Here is a 22,164-nt window from a genome sequence, read left to right as displayed (position 1 = left end):
CACGTTCAAACTCATTAAAAGTGTAAATGTATTTGCAGCTAAAATAATGAAAAATTCTCTTCCATCCAACTGAACCCAATTTTAACAAATGTCAGATTGTGATGAATAAAAGAACCCAAACTGATTACTTCTGAAACACTGAAGTAATCTATTTCCTGGGCATCTGTTTTCAAAAATTACACAAGAAATTTTTAGCAAAGGTGAAAAGTAAAAAGACCAACCAGACTACTCCCACAAATCTGTTGAGAGCCTCATTGATGAGCCATCCCCTTATCAAGCTCCTGTGTGAGATGTTGCTTCTCCTCCTGTGTATGTTCCCCTGGCTATCTCTGCCTGGCCCATGCATTCCTGAAAGAGCAGCATGGAGCTGCAGCCACAGCCTGAGGCTTGCTGCACACAGTGGCCAGAATGGCAAAAATTATGGCAATTAAGGGCACCCCTAAATCAGCCAAAACTCGAATGTCCCAGTGGCATATCTCAGAGCAGACACAGCAGGATATGGCCTGATGCATCTCAGGGATGAAAGGGCTGAGAGAACTTCTGCTGGTACAGTTTAGAAGATTTAGTATTCAAAATGACTGCTGGAGTACGAAGAGGAAGAAGCAGACACTTTGAATTTCCCCTTTTTTTGTCTGGGCTTAGTAGCATCTATTCAAAGGGCCTTTGTGACTTCCCGTGGTCTCCAAAGTCTCTGTTTCAGAGTACCACTGTGCTAGAGTACAAACTCCAACTTTTCCAAAATACATCTTTTGTAGCAAAATGTTAGCAAAAACTCAATTAAATTCCCAATTTGCTAACTACCAGTGCATCAGACTTGAAATCAAGTTCCACTTTATTCAACTGCCTTGTCTATTTCAAAATTTTCAGTAAGATGAAATGACTAGATGTGCTAAAATTACATTCTCATATAATTCTTAGCTAGATGGATTAGACTGCAAGATACAAAAACTTTAAACACTGAATTCTAACTTCTACAGCTTTGAAACTCTTAGATAAAGGCAAGTGAAACATAACATCCCATGCAAACATAACTCAAGCATAACCTCTTGATCTTCAGTACCAAAGAAAGGAGTTTCAAAGTCAATTTTAAGTCTGTGCTTTGCCTGGTGTCAGCATTTGACCTTTTAAAACTGAAGACTAGCTCCTTTTTTACTGAAGAGAAGTACAGGTTCCTCAAATTGTTTTGAGATTTAGTTTGTTTTCTTGTCTGTTTTTAATTAAGTTGACCTTTTGCAGTCCAAATAATTCTTATTCATTAAAACTGCCAGTCTATTACTGAGACCATTATTAGTGTCTAGTGAACTTATGATCAGTTTCAGTTATTTATAGAGTATCATGGTTTTGATCTGGTTTACAGTTCTTGTTATTCAGGTAGTTTAATATTAATTCCAAAGTATTTATGAAAACTGGATTAACATGGTGAAACTCTTTGAATTATATCCTGTTTCAAGCTTCCCTTTTCAAGTCATCTAACCATGGGTTTCATGGTGCTTACAGGAAATATTTCAAATTTAGAGGGTCTTTATCAATGCAGCGATAGTATTACGTTTTCCTACAAATAAATAGCAGCCCATTTAACAGTGCAACCTCAGGAAAATTGACAAAACAGTTTTGTAGAATTCCTCCTCCCCTCCCCAAAACATAACCAGTGCACCAGAAAATGAAAAATGCCTGAGTGTTTCAGAAAAGCCCAACAGAGTGCCACTAGCATTGGTAACAGGAGATGGTAGTTAAGGCAAATACTGAAGACCAGCCACTTTCTTCCATTCACCTCCATTCACCTCATGTTCTCTCAGGATCCACAGTCATTAGGTTAACAATTCTCTGTGGCTCAGTCATATTTTCCTCCATAACTTTCTGTGGTCAGCAAATCTCAGACATTCAGAAACCCCAATGCAAATCTTAAATCCATTTTACCATCTCTTACATTTCCAGAAAGTAATCTTTACTTCTAGTACAGATGAATTAGGTCAATAACATTTTCTTCCACATTCAGTTTACCCATCAGTTCAACTTTGTGAACTTCACTCATCTCCCCCCTGAGATTTCTCTCCAGACTGAAAATCCCCAACTTCTTAGTCTCTCCTCACAGCGCAGCAACTCCAAACCTTGGCTCATTTTATCTGCCTCCCTCCATGGACACTTCTTGTGTGCCCATTATATCCTTTGGCATGCAGAGAGATCTGTACACAGTAACCAACATGAGCACACCACAACGTTTGATATCAGCAAAACAACCTTTTATTGTTTTGTTTAAAATACCCTTACTGGTCCAGCCTAAAATGTTATGCTTTTTTTGTTGTTTGTTTGGTTTTTTGTTTGTTTTTTGGGGTTTTTTTGCTGCCTCTCCATCTCGTGCCTGCAAATCCTGTCAGCGAGCTCAGGTCAGGATCACCTTCTGCAATTGTAACAAGCTCAGCATCATTTAAGCATGGGATATTCTGTTTGTCTGAAATATTCCTTCTCTCACACTTGTCTCTGATGGAGATCATGTGCTAATTGTCTGCTCAGTTTTGGAGTTCCCACTATCAGCTGAGCCTTTGACTACCTGAGGCTGAATGTCACTGGCATCCTTGAAAATGTCACCATACACCTCCTGTCTCCAACTAAATTCTCACCTTCTAAAAATATCTGTATTGCTTTCTGTTACTCCTGTAATTGCTCCCCTCCTCCCCTCAGCCCCTACTGATCTTTGAATTCAGCTTGAAAAATTTGACTAGAATGGACTGTCAGTGTCCCACATAAAATTTTAATCCTCAGATAAAACTGTGCAGTATTATCAAAATCAATTTCTTTCATCTGGGTAAGCAAATAGCAAAAACAGAGCTGACAGTATATAAAGTTTCCTTGCCAAATAATGCTTAGCAACGTTACAATTGAATCTGAAATCACTAACAGATTTCATTTCTGGAATCCAGTCAATTCCTAATTTCTTGACATTTTATCTTGAGATCTGCTGAGCAAAAAAATTAATAGAAAACAAAATTTCAGTTGATCTCTATTTCTCTAAGCTACTGAGAATCAACTTTAAAGCAGAGCATAATGTATTAAACACAAAGAATAAAGCCTGAAACCTATTAAAAGTTTAGAGTCAGTTTTCTTTTCTGATTTGCAGGAGGCTCTAAATGTTAATATCTATTTTATTTTTCTTTGAAATTATTATATGAAAATGGAATATACCCAGTCGGGTGTCCCTTCACTTCAAACTTCTTCCAATATGTTTTTAAAATGTGCTTCCATTTTCTCATTCTCAAAATTAACTTTAAAATAATCTTAGAATACCCTTCATAATAATAAAATTCTTTTAACTATGAAAATTTAATTTTCAGGAAACATAGACAAATATAAAAGGACCATTAAAATTTAAGTGAGCCAGAATATAAGCATTCTGAGTTTGCAGGTGTTTTTCTTTTTAAATAGTCTATTAAAACTATTCTGAAAAAGAGAACTCAAAATATGTCAATTGACCCATATTTATTGTAATTTATATTCTATTGAATTTATTCTATTAAATAAATTTGACATAGTACCAAAACATGTACTGGGCAATGCCATGACTATATTAGCTCTTTTGGACTGCAAGCAGAGGACACTTCCTTCAACTTTTGTTTGCCTCATGCTTTGATCTTTAGGATAAATTAAAGCATTTTGGATGACATGGGTTTCAAGCCTTAAAAAGAGAGAACTGGACTGTACCCAAAATCCAAATTAGAACAAATAATGTAAAACTAAAAGATGTCAAAGCATGAGAGTTATGCAAATCCCATGACACCAAGGCTGCATAAAGACTGTGCAGCTAATAAGCCTATGGCCTTTTCATGACCAGGTTCATCAATAATTGAGACCTAGCTAGAAAATGCCACTTTTCCCCGTCAATTAGGTTTCTTTCCTTTGAAAATCCTGTCTAGGAAGGTAAAAAGATGAAGGAAAGGAAATGAAAAAAACAAACCAAACCAGAACAAAACAAAACACCACATGCACTGGGAGGCCAGAAGCTAGGGTAGGATGTGATTCCAAGACCTGGGAGCAAAAAAGCATTTCCTGGCTCTGACACAGCCAGGAAGACTGTGCAGTGAATAGGAGCATCCTGATGCACCGAAGTCTCCCTAAAGTACATCAGGACCATTTATATCAGTTTAACACAACATTATCTGCATTCTTCCTGGTGCAATGCATTTATTCATGCAAAGTTCACTAACTGAGGTCTCTGCAATAATTTTCCTCAAAATTACACAAGCTGTCATTCCAGAGGAAAGCAAACCAATCTGTCAACATATTAAACAGACCAAATGGAAGAATGCATGTGCAAGGGTAAATTTAAGAAACTTCATCTAGAAAACACAACTGGATTATTACCACTTAACAGATCCTAAGGTTCCCTAAAATGTAGAATGTGCCAAGAAATTTAATGTAATATTACTAACACCACATTGAGCCAAAAGAGCATTTAAATAGACATCTCTACTGATAAATGAAGGAATGTACACTAACAATCCTAAGCAGAACAGGAACATATTTCATATTCTCAGACAAAGCTCAACCACCAATCTCTTTCTTCTGTGTTGCTGAAACAGATTACAGGGCTGTTAAAATGATGTGTTATTGTTTTGTAAGTGTTAGCACTTACATAACAAGTTAATGCTTGGAAACACAGATGGGTTTCCAGTGTACAAAAGAACAGCTTTAATGTGACAAATAAAGGCCAAAGACTCCCTTGGGTAACAAGTAACAGTACCATCAACACCTGTAAATACAGCAGAAAGAATTATTTAAAGCAGCCCTGAAGCTTCTGACAGCTGTAGATTTCTTGTTGCATCTCCTTTTTTTAACACAGAATCACTTAGTTTGGAAAAGACCTTTGAGATCATTGAGTCCAACCACTAAACAATGTCCTTTAGTTACACATCTATATGTCTTTTCAATACCACTGGGAAACCTCATAGCACCTTCCAGTACCTAAAGGGGGACTACAGGAAAGCTGAAAAGGACTTTTCCCAAGGGCATGCAGTGATAGAACAAGGGCGAATTGCCTTAAAATGGTTTAGATTAGATATTAAGGAGAAAATATTTCCTTCTGAGTTGTGAGGCACTGATACAGGTTGTCCAGAAGATTGTGGACTTCACATCCCTGGAAGTGTTCAAATCCAGGCTGGATGGGACTCTGAGAAACCTGATCTAGTAGAAAGTTCACTGTTTATGGCAGGGAGGTGGGAGCTCGATGAACTTTAAGGTTTCTTCCAACCTTAACCCTTCTATGATTCTATGGTGACTCAACCACTCCCCCAGGCAGGCTGTTCCAGTGATTGACAACATGTTCCAAGTGAAACTTTAATTGTAATTAGTCAGTAACAAGCTTTCAGGACACTCCCTTATGACTCTAGTAAACATTCTTCCAGATTTTCTGCCCCCATGGCTCTGAACAGAAAAAAGGTTCATAATTCATCAGAAGTAAAAACACTTGTTATACACTACCAGTTCTTCTAGTATATCTCCAGCACTCATTAGTGTACCTCTATAAGGAATATTCTGGGGTTTAAAAAAACATGCATGAAGAAAGCTCTGCCTGTATTTTCTACTGTATTTTAAAGCAGAATGGCATATCCAGTTAGGCCTAGCATCTAGGTTAAGAACACATTCTTTAATGAAACCTAGTTTAACAGCAACTTTTTTTTTTTTTTACATTGGAAATCCTCTTTTTAAAGGTATAAAACCATTTTTGTATTATCTGTAGCTCAACACTCTAGCTTTCTGTGAGTACATGAGAAAAACAAATTGATCTAAAAGTGATCATAGGATTGATATATTAGATTGATCAATGCATTCTTTTTATCCAGCCTATGAAATGTAGATGCCAATGGCATTAATTTTGATAGATGAACTAAATTAGGATTACCTGTAGAAATCAACTAAGGTACTATTAGTACCAGAGAGATTTGCTTTAATGACATACAATTAAACAGAAAGATTATAAGCCAATTGTAAAATCTGTAAATGAACAGTTCTACTTTAAAATTGAGCAATTATGTATGCTTGTTTGGTTTTTTTAAACATTAGGAGTTAAAATATAAGAATATGGAGTATGGAAGAGAGTGGTGGTCACTGACAGGAGCAGGTAGAAAAGAATTAAACAAATTGTAGTGTAGGAACAAGTTATAGGATGTAAAATTTATTTACTGATAACTCCTTAAATACATGAGAACTGTAGAAATTAAGGGTTCCTTTGAAATTTCAAGCCAGAATTAAATCTAAAATAGCTAAAAATAATTTCACAACATTTTTACCCCCTTTTAACCTACCTCTTTTTTTTCTCCACCAACTGTCTGCAGATCTCCTTCCACCGGGTATTCAAACTTTCCAGTTGTTCCTTCAGCACCTTGGCATCTGCTGTTGATGACTTCCCAATAATCTCTTCACCAGCTATGTTCAATGCTTTGACAACTGCTTGCTGCTGCCCAATGCCATCCTGAAGCTCCTGCAAAATATCCAACATATTCACGTCTTCATAAAAGTTAGGCATGAAAGAAAAAATGCTTCATCACATACTGGCCAGATGGAATGAGGTGAAAGTTTTCTCTCTTCTTTGAACTCCTAATGAAAAATCCAAAGATGAGTAGACATAAAGACATATCACCATTTTGTGACAAGTACATTTCAGTATATCTCTGCAGCCTTTTATCCCCTCCTTTACTGCTGCCTACTAAAGATCATTACAGTAATATTCTGCACATCAATTAATAAGTACAACTTGTGAACAAATGTACTTATAAACACCCAAAGGTATATATCACATTTATTTAATAGTCTGTAAAGCATTGTAAGATTTAAACTGCACATTGAAAAAAAGTATTTCAATGTTTCTGCTTACACAGAATTAAAAACTACCAAAAGATATGGACCATTCTCAAGTTTTACTAAATGCATTGGGATACGTTTTTCTACATATTTTATGATAAAAGAACATAATTGTCCCTTTATTATTCCTATAGCTACCTCATATTTAAAAAACCCCACAGTTCTGTACCTTAGATTTTGACACTCTATGCCTGTTGAAGGAAGTTCATATTTTTAAGAAATCAATATTTTCATATATTTACTCATCAGTAGATCATGATTCTTTTTCCCTTGAATTCCTCAAAATGTACAATCAGATAAGTGTAAAATTATTTTCAGCAGTTTACTGCTAAAATAAGCAGGACCCAAAATAACATCAACAATCTACACTGTGATATTCATACTTATGACAGATTTTCACAACCCCAGGAAGTGTGTCTGAGTTCTATCTACATACAAGGGCTTTCTATCTATACACAAGTAAAATGCTGAATCCCCTTTTTCTGGAAGAAACCAAGTATATCATACTCCAGAACAAAATTATATGCTTGCTTTCTTTTTCTAAGTGCATAGTATAAACTGCAGAGTAAATCAGTAAATCTGCATATTAAGATTAAATACAATTTTTTGATGAAACATTTAAAACTGGCAGGAAACTACTTTCCAGGAATGTAAAAGATGAACATAACTACTCCTCGTGCTTTTTAAAATATATGTCTTTGGTCATGAGGTTATGACTGAAGTTTCATAGATCCCTCTCAGTAAAAACTGTTGTGCTGATGTGTTGGGGTTTTTTTCCAAGTTATTTTCAAGTCCCACAGTTTCAGAATAAGAAGTAGCTGTGATGAGCATAACGTGGCAGTAAACTGCATTCTGTTTTATGATGTTTTGATGGGAAAAGAAATGTTTTTCTGCAGGATCCTTGCAAGCTGAAAGTCCAGTCAGGTCACATCAAGCAGCCTGCTGCCCCGCAGTGTCCCAGCACTTTGCTTTGCCTGAGGAATATGTAAGGTTTTGAGATACCTTAGTAGCAGAAACAGCAAGGTTTTCCAAGAGCCAGAGAAGACGCATAAAAGTCTCTTACTTTGATGTAGTATGTTTTTTTCTTTCCATAATGCACATTAATATAATAATACCTAGTCCAAATTTTGATTGCTATTTTCAGGTACATGATTTCAGTATTATGAATAAATAGCAGCAATGGCCAGGTAGTTTGTCTAAATGCAAATATTGTCTACTCTTGTGAGTCTGAATTGGCCTTTCCACTGCACACTTCTCTTTTGGTAATGCCCAGCTTAAAATGAGTACCTAGTTTTTGAACATATTCACTGTATTTCACATTGATTTTAACACTATAGCCTTTGTGCAGTGCAGAACATTACCTGGGTAAATCATAACAATGCATAGTTTGAGGTAAACTATACTAGAATAAGTGGTTTATTTCCAGCGAGGCATTTGAGGCCTTTGTGATTTTGCACACATCTGTGTGAAGTTAAGATCCATAGCACTTACTGAAAAAATAACTCAGAACAAAGCTTCTACTTATATGCAGAGGACCACTCATTTGGAATAGGAGATCAAGGCAAGGAGAACAAAGAAGGGGAATTCTGCTGCTATATCTTTGAAGTTTTTAGAAGCAAAATTTGTAGAAATTACTGATTATCTGTGAATCCATTTTTCTCAATGACAGAAACAACAAACAGCCAGTATACTATTATAAAGTGAAATGCTAATTAAAAGCCCATTCAAATACTCTGAGCCTTTTTCCTGTGTTCACAGCATCTTTAACTAGTTTTTCTCCCTATTCCAGCATACACAAACACAAAAAGAGCAACTAGTACATTTCCACATCTATTTCAACTGATGCAAAGTTAAACAAGGGAATTTCTCATTTATCCTCTGGCATATTATGTAACAGGCCTTACTTATAAAGTGAAAAATAAAACAGCTAGCTCTATGGCAGGAGCAGTCTTGGAACTTAAGATCCCTAATGCAGGAAAGGCAACCTTGCACTGGATGTGTAGGAGGAGAAGTGTGAACTTCCACCAGAACATGAGAGAAGCCTTCTGGCCATCTGCATTTCAGATCACCATGCAGAACCCAATTTGAGATTAGGGGTTATTTTCCAAGTGCTCTATGCATTTGACACCTTTCACATGATTAAACAGGAGCACATGTGCTGATGAAGTTTGCCTAGATTCCACAGCCCATGAAAGATTTTTGTTGTTAATGGCTACTGCACAAAGCACAGCCTCCCATGAAGACAATCAGTTTGTCTAAAAAGCATTTCTGTATGAAGAGAACAAACATTTTTTAACTGTTTTACTCAAAGACACATTTTCACACACTCATCCCAGAGCTACTAACCACAAGGACTCTTTTTACAACTTATATTAAGTCTACAAAATTTGTGAGCAGCTACAGTTTCCTAGTAACATCCCCCTCCACCCTTGCCACACACCTGCACAAGGGAAAAGTGCTGGGAGCCACCACAACCTTGCCTCCCATGGCCTTATGGTTTATGGTTCTGCAGAAGGAATATTGACTGTGAATGTTTCAGGTAGCTTCACTTGAACTTTCACCTCTTCATACAGAAATGACAAAGCAAAAGGGCACATAGCCCTTTGGATTCCCAGCTTACTTAGATGGCCATTCGAGACACATTTGCAATTCTACAGTTTCTAGTTCCTTTATGAACAGAGTGAGCCAACACATTTAATTAAAAATTATATTTTTATGTAATATTAAGAATAAAAAGACTCAGAAAAGACCACATCATCCAGATATAAGAAAGAATCCTTTCACAATGAGGAAAATACTGGAACAGGCTGCCCAGAGAGGTGGGGGATGTCCAGTCTCTGGAAATATCCAAGGCCAGGCTGGATGGGGCTCTGAGCGACCTGCTCTAGTGGAAGATGTCCCTGCTCATTGCAGGGATGTTGGGCTAGATGACCTTTAAAGGTCCCTTCCAACCCAAACTCCTCTATGAATCCATATTGATACACACAGAGCTAATCATAATTTTGAATGAAGATACTTTTATGCAATTTTTGGCTTAAATGTGTTGCATTTTCAGCTGCTGAGAAAAGCAGAAGATATTACAAATAGCCATTACTTTTATTTTTCTTTCTTGTGATTTCCAAATATAAGCAGGAAACGACCAATCATTAAATTAAGGTTTAAATAATCTCTCAGACTAAAAATTGTAGAAACAGTGTATTAAAGGATTTCTACCTCTCATACAGCTGGTTTTACACTTTGATAAGGATTTCAACTAACTTAGTATAATAATTAAAACTACCAAGACATTCATATGGTGTTTCTTTGATTCAATTACTTTCTTTTTGTTTTCCAAGATTTACATAAAATGAAAAATTATACATACTCTTTCAGGAAATTTCCAAGTGAAATAGAAACAAAAATATGGGATAAGCACAGGGGAAAATATCCACCAAAGTTAAAAGAGCTATCTTACAATAGCAGGGGCCTTGCCCACAATCAGCTTGAAAACCCTGCCCTAGTTCACTACTGGTATTAATTTTAGTTCTCATTTGTGCTTTCTAGAAGCAACTGCTTAATGACAACACAAGAGGTGCTGCTTTATATTTTGAATCAAGCATAAGAAAAAAGAAAATCAGGAAAAAAAAAGGAAAAAGTGGAAAGATAAATTCTCAAAGGAGTTAACTTGACACTTCCAGCACTACTTGTGACCTCCCCAAGTGTATGTAGAATACTATTTCATTTGTACCTCGAAACACTCACAGGTTCCTGTATCAATATTAGCATATTTCTGACCTGTAAAACTGTTCTTAAGGTAATTATTAAACAAATCACAACGGCTTGTGGCAAAGTTGACAAAGTTGTTAGTAACACCATTATCCTTTAGAAAATACTTTCCAACTACTTTGTATGCTGCTTTCCTAAGAAAATTAGAGGTCTGAGAGACCCTAAAACTACAGGCATTCCTAGTATCACCTTGGCAAGGACTTTCTGTTTATACACGAAATATGAGGTAGGAATCTCCCCAAAAGGGAAAGAGAGAAGAATATAATAAATCATGAAATGGTTTGGACTGGAAGTGACCTTAAATATCAACTAGTTCCAAGCCCTTGCCATGGGTAGAGACACCCTGCCCTAGGCCAGGCTGCTCAAAGCCCCATCCAAGCTGGCCTTGAAAACTTCCAGGGATGGGGCATCCACAGCTTCTCTGGGCAACCTGTTTCGGTGTCTCACCTCTCTAACAGTATAGAATTTCTTTCTAATATCCAGTCTCAACCTACTCTCATCTGAAGCCATTCCCCCTCCTCCTGTCACTACATCCTGTTGTAAAGTCTCTCTCCAGCTCTCTTGTAAGTTCCCCTCAGGTACTGAAAGGCCACAGTAAGGTCACTCTGGAGCCTTCTCTTCTCCAGGCTGAACAATCCCAATTCCCTCAGCCATTCTGAGGGAATACCTAACAGTAAAATACATCTGTCTTCCCTCTCATCTTTTTCTAATTTCCTTCCCATGCTGCTTTGCCTTTTATTATTTTCATTTCAATTTTTCAGCGATTCTGTTATGCGTTGTCATTTTATTTCTTACTCTAATTTTTTTTTTTTTGACCCTCTCCTAGTCAGTCCTGTGGCTTGCCTTCCCCTAACTACAATCAAAGATTAATTAAAAAATGTTATACAGGGGCTCTTGGAGCTAGTACTATTCACAAACTTGCTATAAATCACTGCCAAGATAAGTATTTTCTATTTTGAGAGTGGCCATCCTTATGCTTTTGGACTTCTACCCATTTCAGTTTGCTTTCAGTGTTATACCACTCCTTTTAATATTCTTTTCACAATGCATTTATTTTTAAGAAACAGCATCATTCAAGGAACCAAAGGAACTTTCTTCAGGATAGGGACAACCATTGTATGCTTTGAAATCAGGTTGTTAACAGGACCCACAGTGATGCTCAGGTTAATGACACCTAAGAGTTACACTGCAGAAATTTCTACACACCTGTGCACAAGGACTTTTCTGGACTTCGATACATGAAAGTACCTCTAAAGAATAGTTCTGGATACCTAAAGATGCCTGTACTTTGTGTGGGCCAAGCTGATGCTTTGTGAACCATGTTGTAATGCATGCATTTGAAAAGCAGCAATGTATCCCTGTTGATTCTGAGTATTTTACCTAACTAATAAAATGAATGTGAACAACATGCTCACCAAAATGGTTTTTGACTGACATTTGATTCTCTTTCTAAAGCCCTGACTGTGCCTTTCCTTTTTGGTTTAGACTGCTGCCAGTAACCTTAACTTGCCAAGAACAAATAAAATGGACAAAACTCCCATATTTTGTCAAATCCCAATCTATAACAGTTTTATCTAGTGCATAAAAAATATGTAAATATAAAAACTGTCACCATTTAAGACAATTTAATGGGACAGAGAGTCTGAAATAAGTTACCTCCCATTAGTTTTCAACCTCTACTGCATAAATTGTATGGTAATATAAAAAGTTATGGAGCTTTAGATTTTTAGGACTTTTTAACTGAAGCATCAGTAGTGTTTTGGTCTTTTTTAATGGATGCTTGTTAACTGTTAAAGATCTATGTTGTGATAGTAACCCTAGACATTTGCTTAATCAACCATCACCAATATTATGAAGAGTTAGTTACAGTTTATGTGGTTTTCCCCCAAGAAACTAGGATTAAACCTCGTGTACACAAGGAGAAGTAATTTATATAATTGATTAAAGAATTCACCAAGCAATTTCAAATACATAACATCATCACATTTCTAATTGCCACCTTTTATCCTGATGCCTTTCACAATGTTAATGACAACTGACTAAGCAGTACAAAAAAAGATTAATTCTTTGTTCAGATAGATTCGTAATATAAATTAAAAGAGCAAAAACAATGATAAGAGCAAAAAGCAAAGATAACTAGTTGAGTGGATGAGGATTTTAAGTAAGTCCTTTTAAAGTTTGATTTGTTTTCTCATATTATGTAAATTAAAAATTCATCAGAAGCCTTGCCCACTTACCTAAGAAGGTATCCAAATGGCACAATTTTGCTTTGTTATTTTTCAGTTAACTTGACCATATATCACATGACTCTTTCTGCAATCTCATTTCCTCTGGTTATTGACAGAAATAGCATTTTACTGTTAAACCTAATCAGAAACTATTCTATGAGAAATCATGGGAATACTTTCCTCTTTCCATTGTGGTAGACAAACATACTTAACAATAATTTATTGTTATGGAAAAGCCCTGCAGTAACATGAAGAAATACTGCAAACAAGCTAATTTCTGTCAGAAAAATTAATGGTCACAAAATGTTTTAAGTGAAAAATAATGTATTGCCTCTCTTTTGTTCAGTGTAAGTTACAGACACAAAAAGCACATCAAGGTATTATGCACCACTTTAAGAAAACTGTAGTCTTAAATTCAACATTAATGTTCTAATCTTCAGTCATTTACATAAATTTCTCTTCTGTCTTAAATCACATAAAACCATAAGGTTGACATAAGAGTGTCTGCTCAGATGCAGCAATATAAATCAGAAAACTGTGAAAACATCTGGTGGAAAACTATCCCCAAAACAACTTGCTAGCATTCGGTTACCAGAATGAATTTACCCATTAAGAGTATGTACCTCTGTTCAAGATTCTATTAGAAATAAGGAAGAAATTAATTTTCTAGGCAGTTAAACCCCAATGATTTAATCTGGAGACACATTATTGGCACTTTGTTAGGATTAAAACAATCAACAAAGAGTATATGTTGCTTCCTAAATGTTTTGTGACAAACAGTTATGAAATCTTTGTTGCTTGGTGTGCATTATGTTGGTTATTGTGTTATTATTGTTATGAATTATGGAAATTCAGGACAGCTGATGGAGATAGAAGAGGTAAAAAAATAGTGAAAAAAGTCAATGTTTGCTAAGGAGTTGACAATAATTTAAAGTGAAGTGTTTTCTTATTAGCATAAATTATTGGAATTATTATGGTTTGAATATTAGTATCAACTCTGTTCAAGAGCAGCATTTAAAAGAGGTGAGACTAGGCTCTGGGCAGATTCTCCCTTTAAAGCAGACCTGGGTTTATGTTGTCAATATTACTGGTTTTATATATCAGCTGTACATGAGAAACAAGGGAAAATTGCTACAGACCTGTTTTCTGAATAAACAACAAATACTGTAAAATAAAAAGGAGATTTCATTCTCACTTTAAATAAAATTTAATATAGAATTATTTGTGGTTTAAGCCACAGTTTTTATAAAAAGCTTACAAAGAATGTATACATTTTGCTTGATTTGGTATGCAAACTGCTTGGTTGGAGAGCCTTAGAAAACTACTATTCCATCCTGCTATCTGTAATTTTTTTTCTATATTTTTTGCTGTTTAGTTAGGAAGACATGAGTGCCAGCATCAGCCTAGATACTTTTCCAACTATCCATGACTGATACTGATAAGGGCCTGATTTAATTGGTGATAAATCCAATTATTTCATAAAGTTGAGTCTGTTTTGCCCATGATAGCAGCTGGTGAATGATCTCTCCCTGCACTTATCTTGACCCATGAGCTTTTCATTTTATTTTCTTGCCCCTGTCCACCTGAAGAGGGAAGTGAAAGAGTACCTTTGGTAGCCAACTAGTGTCCACCCAGGGCCAACTCACAACAAAAACACTCTGTGGCTTAGAAGCACTGAAAAAAATGGTACATTATTGGTTCAGGTGATTGCTGACCTTGACAATTTAGTCATCTTAAAAACTATTTATACAAACAGTATTGTCTTCAAATGCTGACACTTTGCAATCAAACTAAATCCTTTTAGTTTTATAAAGATATTCACCAGACTAATAATCATCATCATCATCATAAAAAAAAGAACATCACTTTCCCATTTTTTCCCGTGAGATGTAATTGTTAAAATGGGCCATATCCCTTTAAATTTACATTCCTTGTCATTTTTTAAAGTGACAAAAAATTGTGATGAAAGTAATTTTGGTATTGAACTGTAAAGTACATGACCAGAGGTCTATTTTGTATTTCTAGCCCAAATTACACAGTTGCTTCTTATTAGTATATTAATTCAATTTAATTTTAGAACTGATTTAGAAATACTGCAGGGAGAAAGAAGAGACTTTTTTCCCTGCTAAATCTCCACTGCTACTGCATGCTAACTATAATGCTTCAGGTTAAACACATAAAATTCAACTGATTCTAAAAACCTACACACAGATTCTGCAGCACACGCCACTGAATGCCACTGTAATATATTAATTTACATCAAAATGTAAAGACAATCCTCATTCAAACAACTTTTTAATTTACCTCTACACATAATAGACTATGGCCTAATTTGATACCTTATTTATTTGCAATTTCTGATATTTGCAACATTTCGATATTTTACTTGCTCTGCAAAGCTATAACTGAGCAGACAATGTCAACAATAAGAAAAATTGCATCCTCCATCTTCAATCTCTTTCCACCTATCACAAATCAAACTACTCACCTAATAGGTCCCAGTATATTAAAAATAACAACATGGCCTAGTTTCTTTAAACATAGCCTAGTCTTAAGTTTTCAAGGACATCACTAATGCTGATGGATACCTTACCTTACCTTAACCTTAATATCACGACAACATTTTTAGCTAAATAAGTGATTTTATTCCAAATCAATGTGAATGAAGTTCTCATTTTTTCTGCCATATTTAAAACAATTTATTTTACTTTTCAATTAAAAACAGATAATTACTACACCTTTATGATTTCACAGATTTTTCTGATTCTTACAGAACCATCCAGACATTTGCATAATCCAAGTTATTTCCTACATATCTTCTTTGCATCAAACCCTAGAAAACTTTAATTTGCTTTCCTATGGAATCTATACCTGGAAAATATTATCCCTATTCATGAACTACGCAGCACTGGAATAAATACATGTGCCTCAGCATCCTGTTTTCCTTTCAAACATTATATTTAAGTTGTATATATTACCTCCTTCTTTTGAAATTAATAATTGATTGATATTATCTGTATTTCCAGATATGGAAAAACCCAAACCCATTACATAAAAGCAGCAATTTGGAAATATTGGACAAGCTATACATATTGACTCTCTAGTATTGGCCATTTTTTAGCCTCCTTTTAAGACAAGCTACTGCAGATATCTCCCCCTTCAAGTATTTGAAACTATTTGTGTAACCCTCTCTGTTGAAATTTTCATCCATATCTTTTATACATTATTTTAAAGCAAATGAACATTTTACATGCATTTTTTCAATTAGAAAATCCTTGTGTGTTTGTTCTACATCACTAATACTAAAAATATATTTTTTTGACAGGTACAAAAAATGTTTCTGGATACTTTTTATTCTGTGAAAACTAAAAATTAGTCACATACCAAGTAAAAATAGAAAAACCTACAACAAATATCATTCTGCCTGCTTGTAAGAAGATAATGACAAAATGATTTGGACTAGTGGTCAGTGTACAGGGCCTTGGCTGCAATTGTAGCAAGTTACTAAGGAAAAATGTATCCTAAGCAATATCCAGCCTATAAAATTTCCCAGTTGTGGAAAATTACTGTGGTAGGCAAGAGGATCAATCAGTGTAGGCTTGCAACTGCTCACATACAGGAGCTTTAAGTGCAAAGCAAGTAAAATGACATTGGTTGCTATGGACAGCCCCACTTAACAATTTACCTGTTATACATCCTTGCATTGTGGCCTTGCATTACTAAACAAAGAACAAACTAGGGGTATTGGTTCAGTGAGATAAGGGAGACAAAACTAAAATATCGCTTGAGATTTCAGAGACGTTGAAGTCAGAACAAAATAAACCAAGCCAGCAGAAACACTCAATTTTCAAGAAAAAGGAATCTGATTACAGCAGCAAAGTTATTTCCCTGCCCAGTGCTGGAAGGATAATACAGCATAAGGTCAACTGTCCTGAACTTAAGAGAGACCCAAAAATCCCTAACAAACCATTTACCAGAGGATTTTGGCAGCCAGAATAAATTGTCTACCTGCTGCTTCTCTTCCTCCTGTCTCCATTAAGGCAGCATTTGCCTCAAGCCTCTGAGCAAGATTAACGAGTGGAAGAAGGTCTGTGGCAAGAGACAGACCACAACCAACCATTTGCAGGCAGCTTTCACATCATCTTCATTCTTCCTCTGTTTAAATCTTGCTGGACCTTCCCTTGCCTTTCATATCTCCATCAACTCTAGATTCCTAAGAGCTGCTGCTTTAGCTCTTAGTACTGAGGAGAGGGTTTCTGTCCCAATTGAGTCATATGAATTCAACTAGACTGGCTTTACTCCCTACAACAACCACTGGGGTGTTTCTTGGTCTCTGCTACACTTTATTTTCTTCTGTACGCTAGCCTCTGAATCCATCTTGTTCCTTCTTCAGAGCATAATTATGGCATTGGGGTCTGATCTTTTATTAATTCAAATGCTTTCCTAAGCATGCCTGTGTTGCTACTCAAGGGATATCTGATTTACATATTCCCATATTTTCATTTCTGATTACTAAATTCATCAGCTTGCTTCAAAGTAGTTCATAGTATAAACATAGTAAGCCTTTCAGGAACTGATGTTCATTGCATATTTAATATTAACATTTTTTTCTCAGAACAGCAGTACAATTTCAAAATACAAATCAATATGTTTATTAGAAAGTTTTCTTTCAGTGAAAAACATGCATCTCTACATCCTGATCTTTTAGGATAAAAGAAACAGGCTGTTGTAAAATATCAAGACTTAGAAATAAAAATAAACTTTTATAGGCACTAGGTTCTGTCTGCTGGACAGCAACTGACTTTGGTTCAGCTCTACTCACATCTGCAACCAGAAGTTACATTGAAATTGAAATAACCATCAAATCTGAGAGAAATATGTGTTGAGAACAGAGGAATTTCAGGCTAAGGATGGGGACCCCAGAAGCAAGTAATTCAGGGAATGTTACTTCTCTTTCTGAAGAAGTGTCACTATTTCATAGACTCCTTACAAACAGAAACAAAAACCCCCAAACCTTGGTTATTTTCCTTAACTGAAATATTTAGTAAGGGTTATGGTATGGGTGGTTTACTAGACATCTGACCCATGGAAATTTAAGAAGCAGAAGTGTGAAGTTGTAAGTTTTTTAACATGTTCAGGTTCCTTGGGTTATAGATGATGAGGGGACTTGGTACTACTCTGAACAAGATTCCAGCTTTGGGGAAAAAACCCTTATGCTTCCATCAAGTAACATTGATTGCACAGGGAAGAGTCAAACTTAAGTAAAAATCGCAATCCTTTTAGTTTCCTATGCATAATGTCTAATGCCTGCAAACTTCCAAGTTTCGAAAAGTAGAGTGGTGATTCTCCTGCTCTGCTCTGCATTAGTACAGCCTCTCCTCATGCTGTGTGCAGTCTTGGGTGCCACAATATAAAAATGACATTAAACTACTAGAGAACATCCAGAGGAGGCCATGAGGATGGTGAAGGTCTTGAGGGGAAGCTGTGTGAGGAGTGGCAGAATTAAACCACTGCCATTTGCAGCTCACTATTATGACATCCTAACACCATCCATAAGGTCATCTGAGAATGAGAACTATGTACCAATGCTATATTAATGCTAAGCTATATCAACACTCTGATTTTAAATAAAGCATGAATACAGTTTGTACAAGTGTTGTAATAATAGACAACTTGATCATTTGCATTCCAATTTTTTTGGAGGGTGCTACACATAGAAAAATGAATATGTTTTACAAAACCAGTAGTTATATTTAGGGAATTTTGGGGAGTTCCCTTGTTTTTATCCACAGATCTCTACATTTACGTTTTACATTGCTGGGATATTTCTATGCTGGCACATATTTTCAATCAGCATTACATTTTGCTTGAAATAAATACATGCTTTTCAAATAACTCCTTTTTTTAAATGATAGTATCATCTTAGATAACTTAAATTATTATATTTTTACAGAAGAACAGTACGTCACAAGAAATAACTGGCGTAGGAAAAAAACTTCAATTCCACCCCTCAAAAAATCCAAGTGAAATGTAAGTTTTGCTACAAAAACAGTTTTCTAGTGCACATCAGTCTCTCCCAAAATGAGTTTAAAAATGAGTCCACATATATAATTGATTTTGTCTGCTTATTTTGTATCTATACTAAAAATATTACAATAAGAATAAACAGATGCAAATGTCACCAGAATTAATGCCATATTAGAGACCTACTCAATATTTAAAAAGAAGTAATAAAGTTATTTTCTGTACTGCAGCATCCCTCACTGTAGGAAAAGTTTTTACTGTAAAGAAAAATTTATTGTAGTTCAAAGTAAATATATTGATTTTTAGGTGAAGGGAAAAGACGGACAGAATTTTTCAGTCCATCACTAAAATTCCATTTAAGAAGTTAGATAAAGCTAGATATTGTTAATAATTTAATAAATCAGTAGGAAATAGGAGAAACAACATAAATCAAATTTTTTTGCAGCCTTCAAACCTGATTTTGTCCCTTAAAAATACTTATAGGTCTAACTGTACTTAGCATGTTTTACAAGTATTTTGGTCCGAATGGTGTGTTTAGTTTTCTGAATAATTCTGATTAAGCTATTTCTTTAACTGCACATAATTTTGTTTCATGTAAATTTCAACATTCAAAAAAGTATTTTTCTTCAGTTCACTGCAATACTGTACACCTAATGTACCTCATAGATTGCATAAGCTATGCAGAAGTCTGGCCACGAAATTGTAAAATTAATATAAAAAAGGGAAAATATTTGTTTGCCTATAAAATCCTCTTCATTATTCTGTTTTTCTGCAGAATCACTAGAGCCCACAGGACTGAGTATGCATGCCTCAGACAATCCACCCCATAAATAACATTTCTGGGCATAAAGACGAAAATTAAAAATGGGATTCGTAAATGAATCCCAGACTGAAGATGGACAATGAAATCTCATGAGCTCCATTTACACAGGAAAACAGGCTGAGAAGTCCCTCCAAGTTCTCCCAGTCCAGCAGCATAAGAAAAAAACAGAAAGGGAGTTTTTTCTTTTCTTGACCCTCATTCTGTGCTCAGGGAGGTTGAAGGCACTTTATGCATGAGGCTTAAACTATTGGAGGCATGAGGGAAAACTGGTTCATCTAAGGTTCACAGCCACCTCTTTGTGGTTTCTCTGCTCTCTGCTTTCCAGGAGGCAAGGAAGATTTTTTTTTTTTTCCAGAAATCACAAGCTTTGAGTCTGCCAGGAGTTATAGTCTCAAAACAAAATGTAGTTATGAAGCTCCCATCTGAAAATGCTTAGACCATCATAATTATGAAATGTGTGGTTCTCATGTACATATCCTTGAGCAAAATTGAAGTGTTTTCTTATAATTAATTGCTGTATCAGTAAAGAGCAAATAATATCAAAGAGATGTAAATACTATTTCTTTGCGCAAAGACAGATAGGAAGCCAGGATAAATAACAGTCCATAGAAGTATTAATGAATTTGTACAAATTAATGAATTTACTAAAATGCATCATCACAGACAGATGACCAGACAAAAAAGGAAATAAAGGTTATAATTAAAAGCAGACTAAATCTGTTGTAATTGCAGAAAACCTACAGTGAGATTTTTTTTGTTGTTGTTCCATGTGCCAAAATCCTTGGGAATATCCTAAGCACATACTTGTTTCTATGAGAGCCAGTTTTGAAGCATCTCAGGTGTTTCACTTCGCATGATAGATATACTCTAAATCTTGATTACTTCCCAATTAAGGATACTTGTGATTGTCAAACTCTATTCTCCTCATATATTTCTTATTAACAAAACATCAACCCTCAGACAAGAAGATGCAGTGAGTCCTGGTGAGAAAAGAAACAGCTACCTGCAAATGGAGGTGAGAGGAGTCTGAGCTCACTGAGGTTCTGCACAATTTCTTTTATGTGAAACTGGACATTCACAAGGCAGACTATTAGGCAAAATATGATTTAGTCACACCTTTCAGATGAATGAGATCCCCTCTTTTCCTTATTCTAGGCTCAATGTTTTTCTGGAGGGTATAGAACGAAAGAGGATTATGTGAAGTAAAAGGACAAAACCCCCAACCCTTTTTGGTGTTTGTTTTTGAGTTTTGTTCTTTTGTGGGGATTTTTTGTTTGCTTGGAGGTTTTTGGGGTTTTTTTGTTTAAAATATCCTAGTTTCCTACCCCAGTCAAAAATAATGCATTAATCCTTAGAAAATCTGCAAAGACTGAAGTTACATAATTCATTGTTTTAGTGGTGAATCAAGATATCCATTTGTCTGGGTAAATAACCACACAGGACTGATGGCAGGAGGATACTTCCCAGAAGTGTTGTCAGTGATAACATGCATAATGCAATGAGATTTTAAATGAGAGCACAGCTTTTGTAAATAATGTACACTCTCCAAGACACCCTAGAGACACTAGACAGCACAATTCCTCTAGACAGATTGTGCTCAAAATACTATTTTTCCTCAGTGTTCCTGATCTCCATTAGAAACTTAAGTCAGACAAAAGGAAAAGGTTTCAAGTGAAGTGTTTTGAGCCCTAAGTGGAGGGCATGATATGAAACATATCTATAAATATAAAACAGAAAACTAACCCAAAACAAGAACAGTGTTGCTGACTTTTTTATTTTGAAATGATGATAAATCACTTCTACAATTTTTTAAAGAAAAAGGGAACTTTTGCTCACACAAATTCACATACTGTTGTAATTTCTCTACTTACAGGCCCCAGAAAGGGAGGGTGGAAAAAATTCTGCTCAACCTACTCCTTGAATCACTATAAATGTAGTGCAATTCAGAGTTAAATCTAACAAAAATGGATGAGCTGTTTAAATAAGTGCCAGGTTTTGAAACATTTGGATAATTCTGAATCAGTGAGAGCTTACTTGCTAGAAGGAAGAAGACGAGTTTTCTTCGCTTTAGCTGAAAATTGAAAAAATATATTAAATTATAAAATTGTACCCCTATCTCTTCAGTCTCCAAATATTATCCTCTCTTTTACACCTCATTTCCATTGTCATACCTTTATTTTGTCTGTCAGGCAGCATAAAAGGATCTTGCCAGGGGAAGCAAGAACAATATAGTCATAAGCCATAAAAGCACTCCACTGTGGTCATACCCTTTCCACTTCCTTTCCTGATCCTTAACTTTGCCAAGATTTGAAATCTCTTCTTTTTTCGGGACTTCAGCTAAGCTAAAGATAGCACGTAAATAAATCAGGCTTTAAAGACAAACCACTCTTTCCATTGATCTCAGAGAAAATTCTGGAAATAGCAAGGAACAAAAAAATTGGGACACAGGCGAGAAGCAAACGTCTTTCACAC

General features: G+C 35.6%; 1 protein-coding gene across 9 annotated transcripts in view; it reads right to left on the bottom strand.

The window, feature by feature from the left end:
* The window catches only part of DMD (dystrophin), a 1,152,080-nt gene that overhangs the window by 383,699 nt on the left and 746,217 nt on the right, over positions 1–22,164 (bottom strand). For all 9 annotated transcript variants that reach the window (XM_085049820.1, XM_085049818.1, XM_085049835.1 and 6 more), the window contains one exon: positions 6,297–6,472. In XM_085049820.1, the coding sequence (XP_084905946.1) occupies positions 6,297–6,472 (176 nt within the window). The remainder of the gene's footprint in view (positions 1–6,296; positions 6,473–22,164) is intronic.

The sequence above is a fragment of the Lichenostomus cassidix genome, chromosome 1 (assembly GCF_008360975.1).
Source record: "Lichenostomus cassidix isolate B80296 chromosome 1, HeHo_3.0, whole genome shotgun sequence".
Classification (NCBI taxonomy): Eukaryota; Metazoa; Chordata; class Aves; order Passeriformes; family Meliphagidae; genus Lichenostomus; species Lichenostomus cassidix.
Note: the sequence above shows the minus strand (reverse complement) of the source record. Positions and strands in the feature narration are given on the sequence as shown.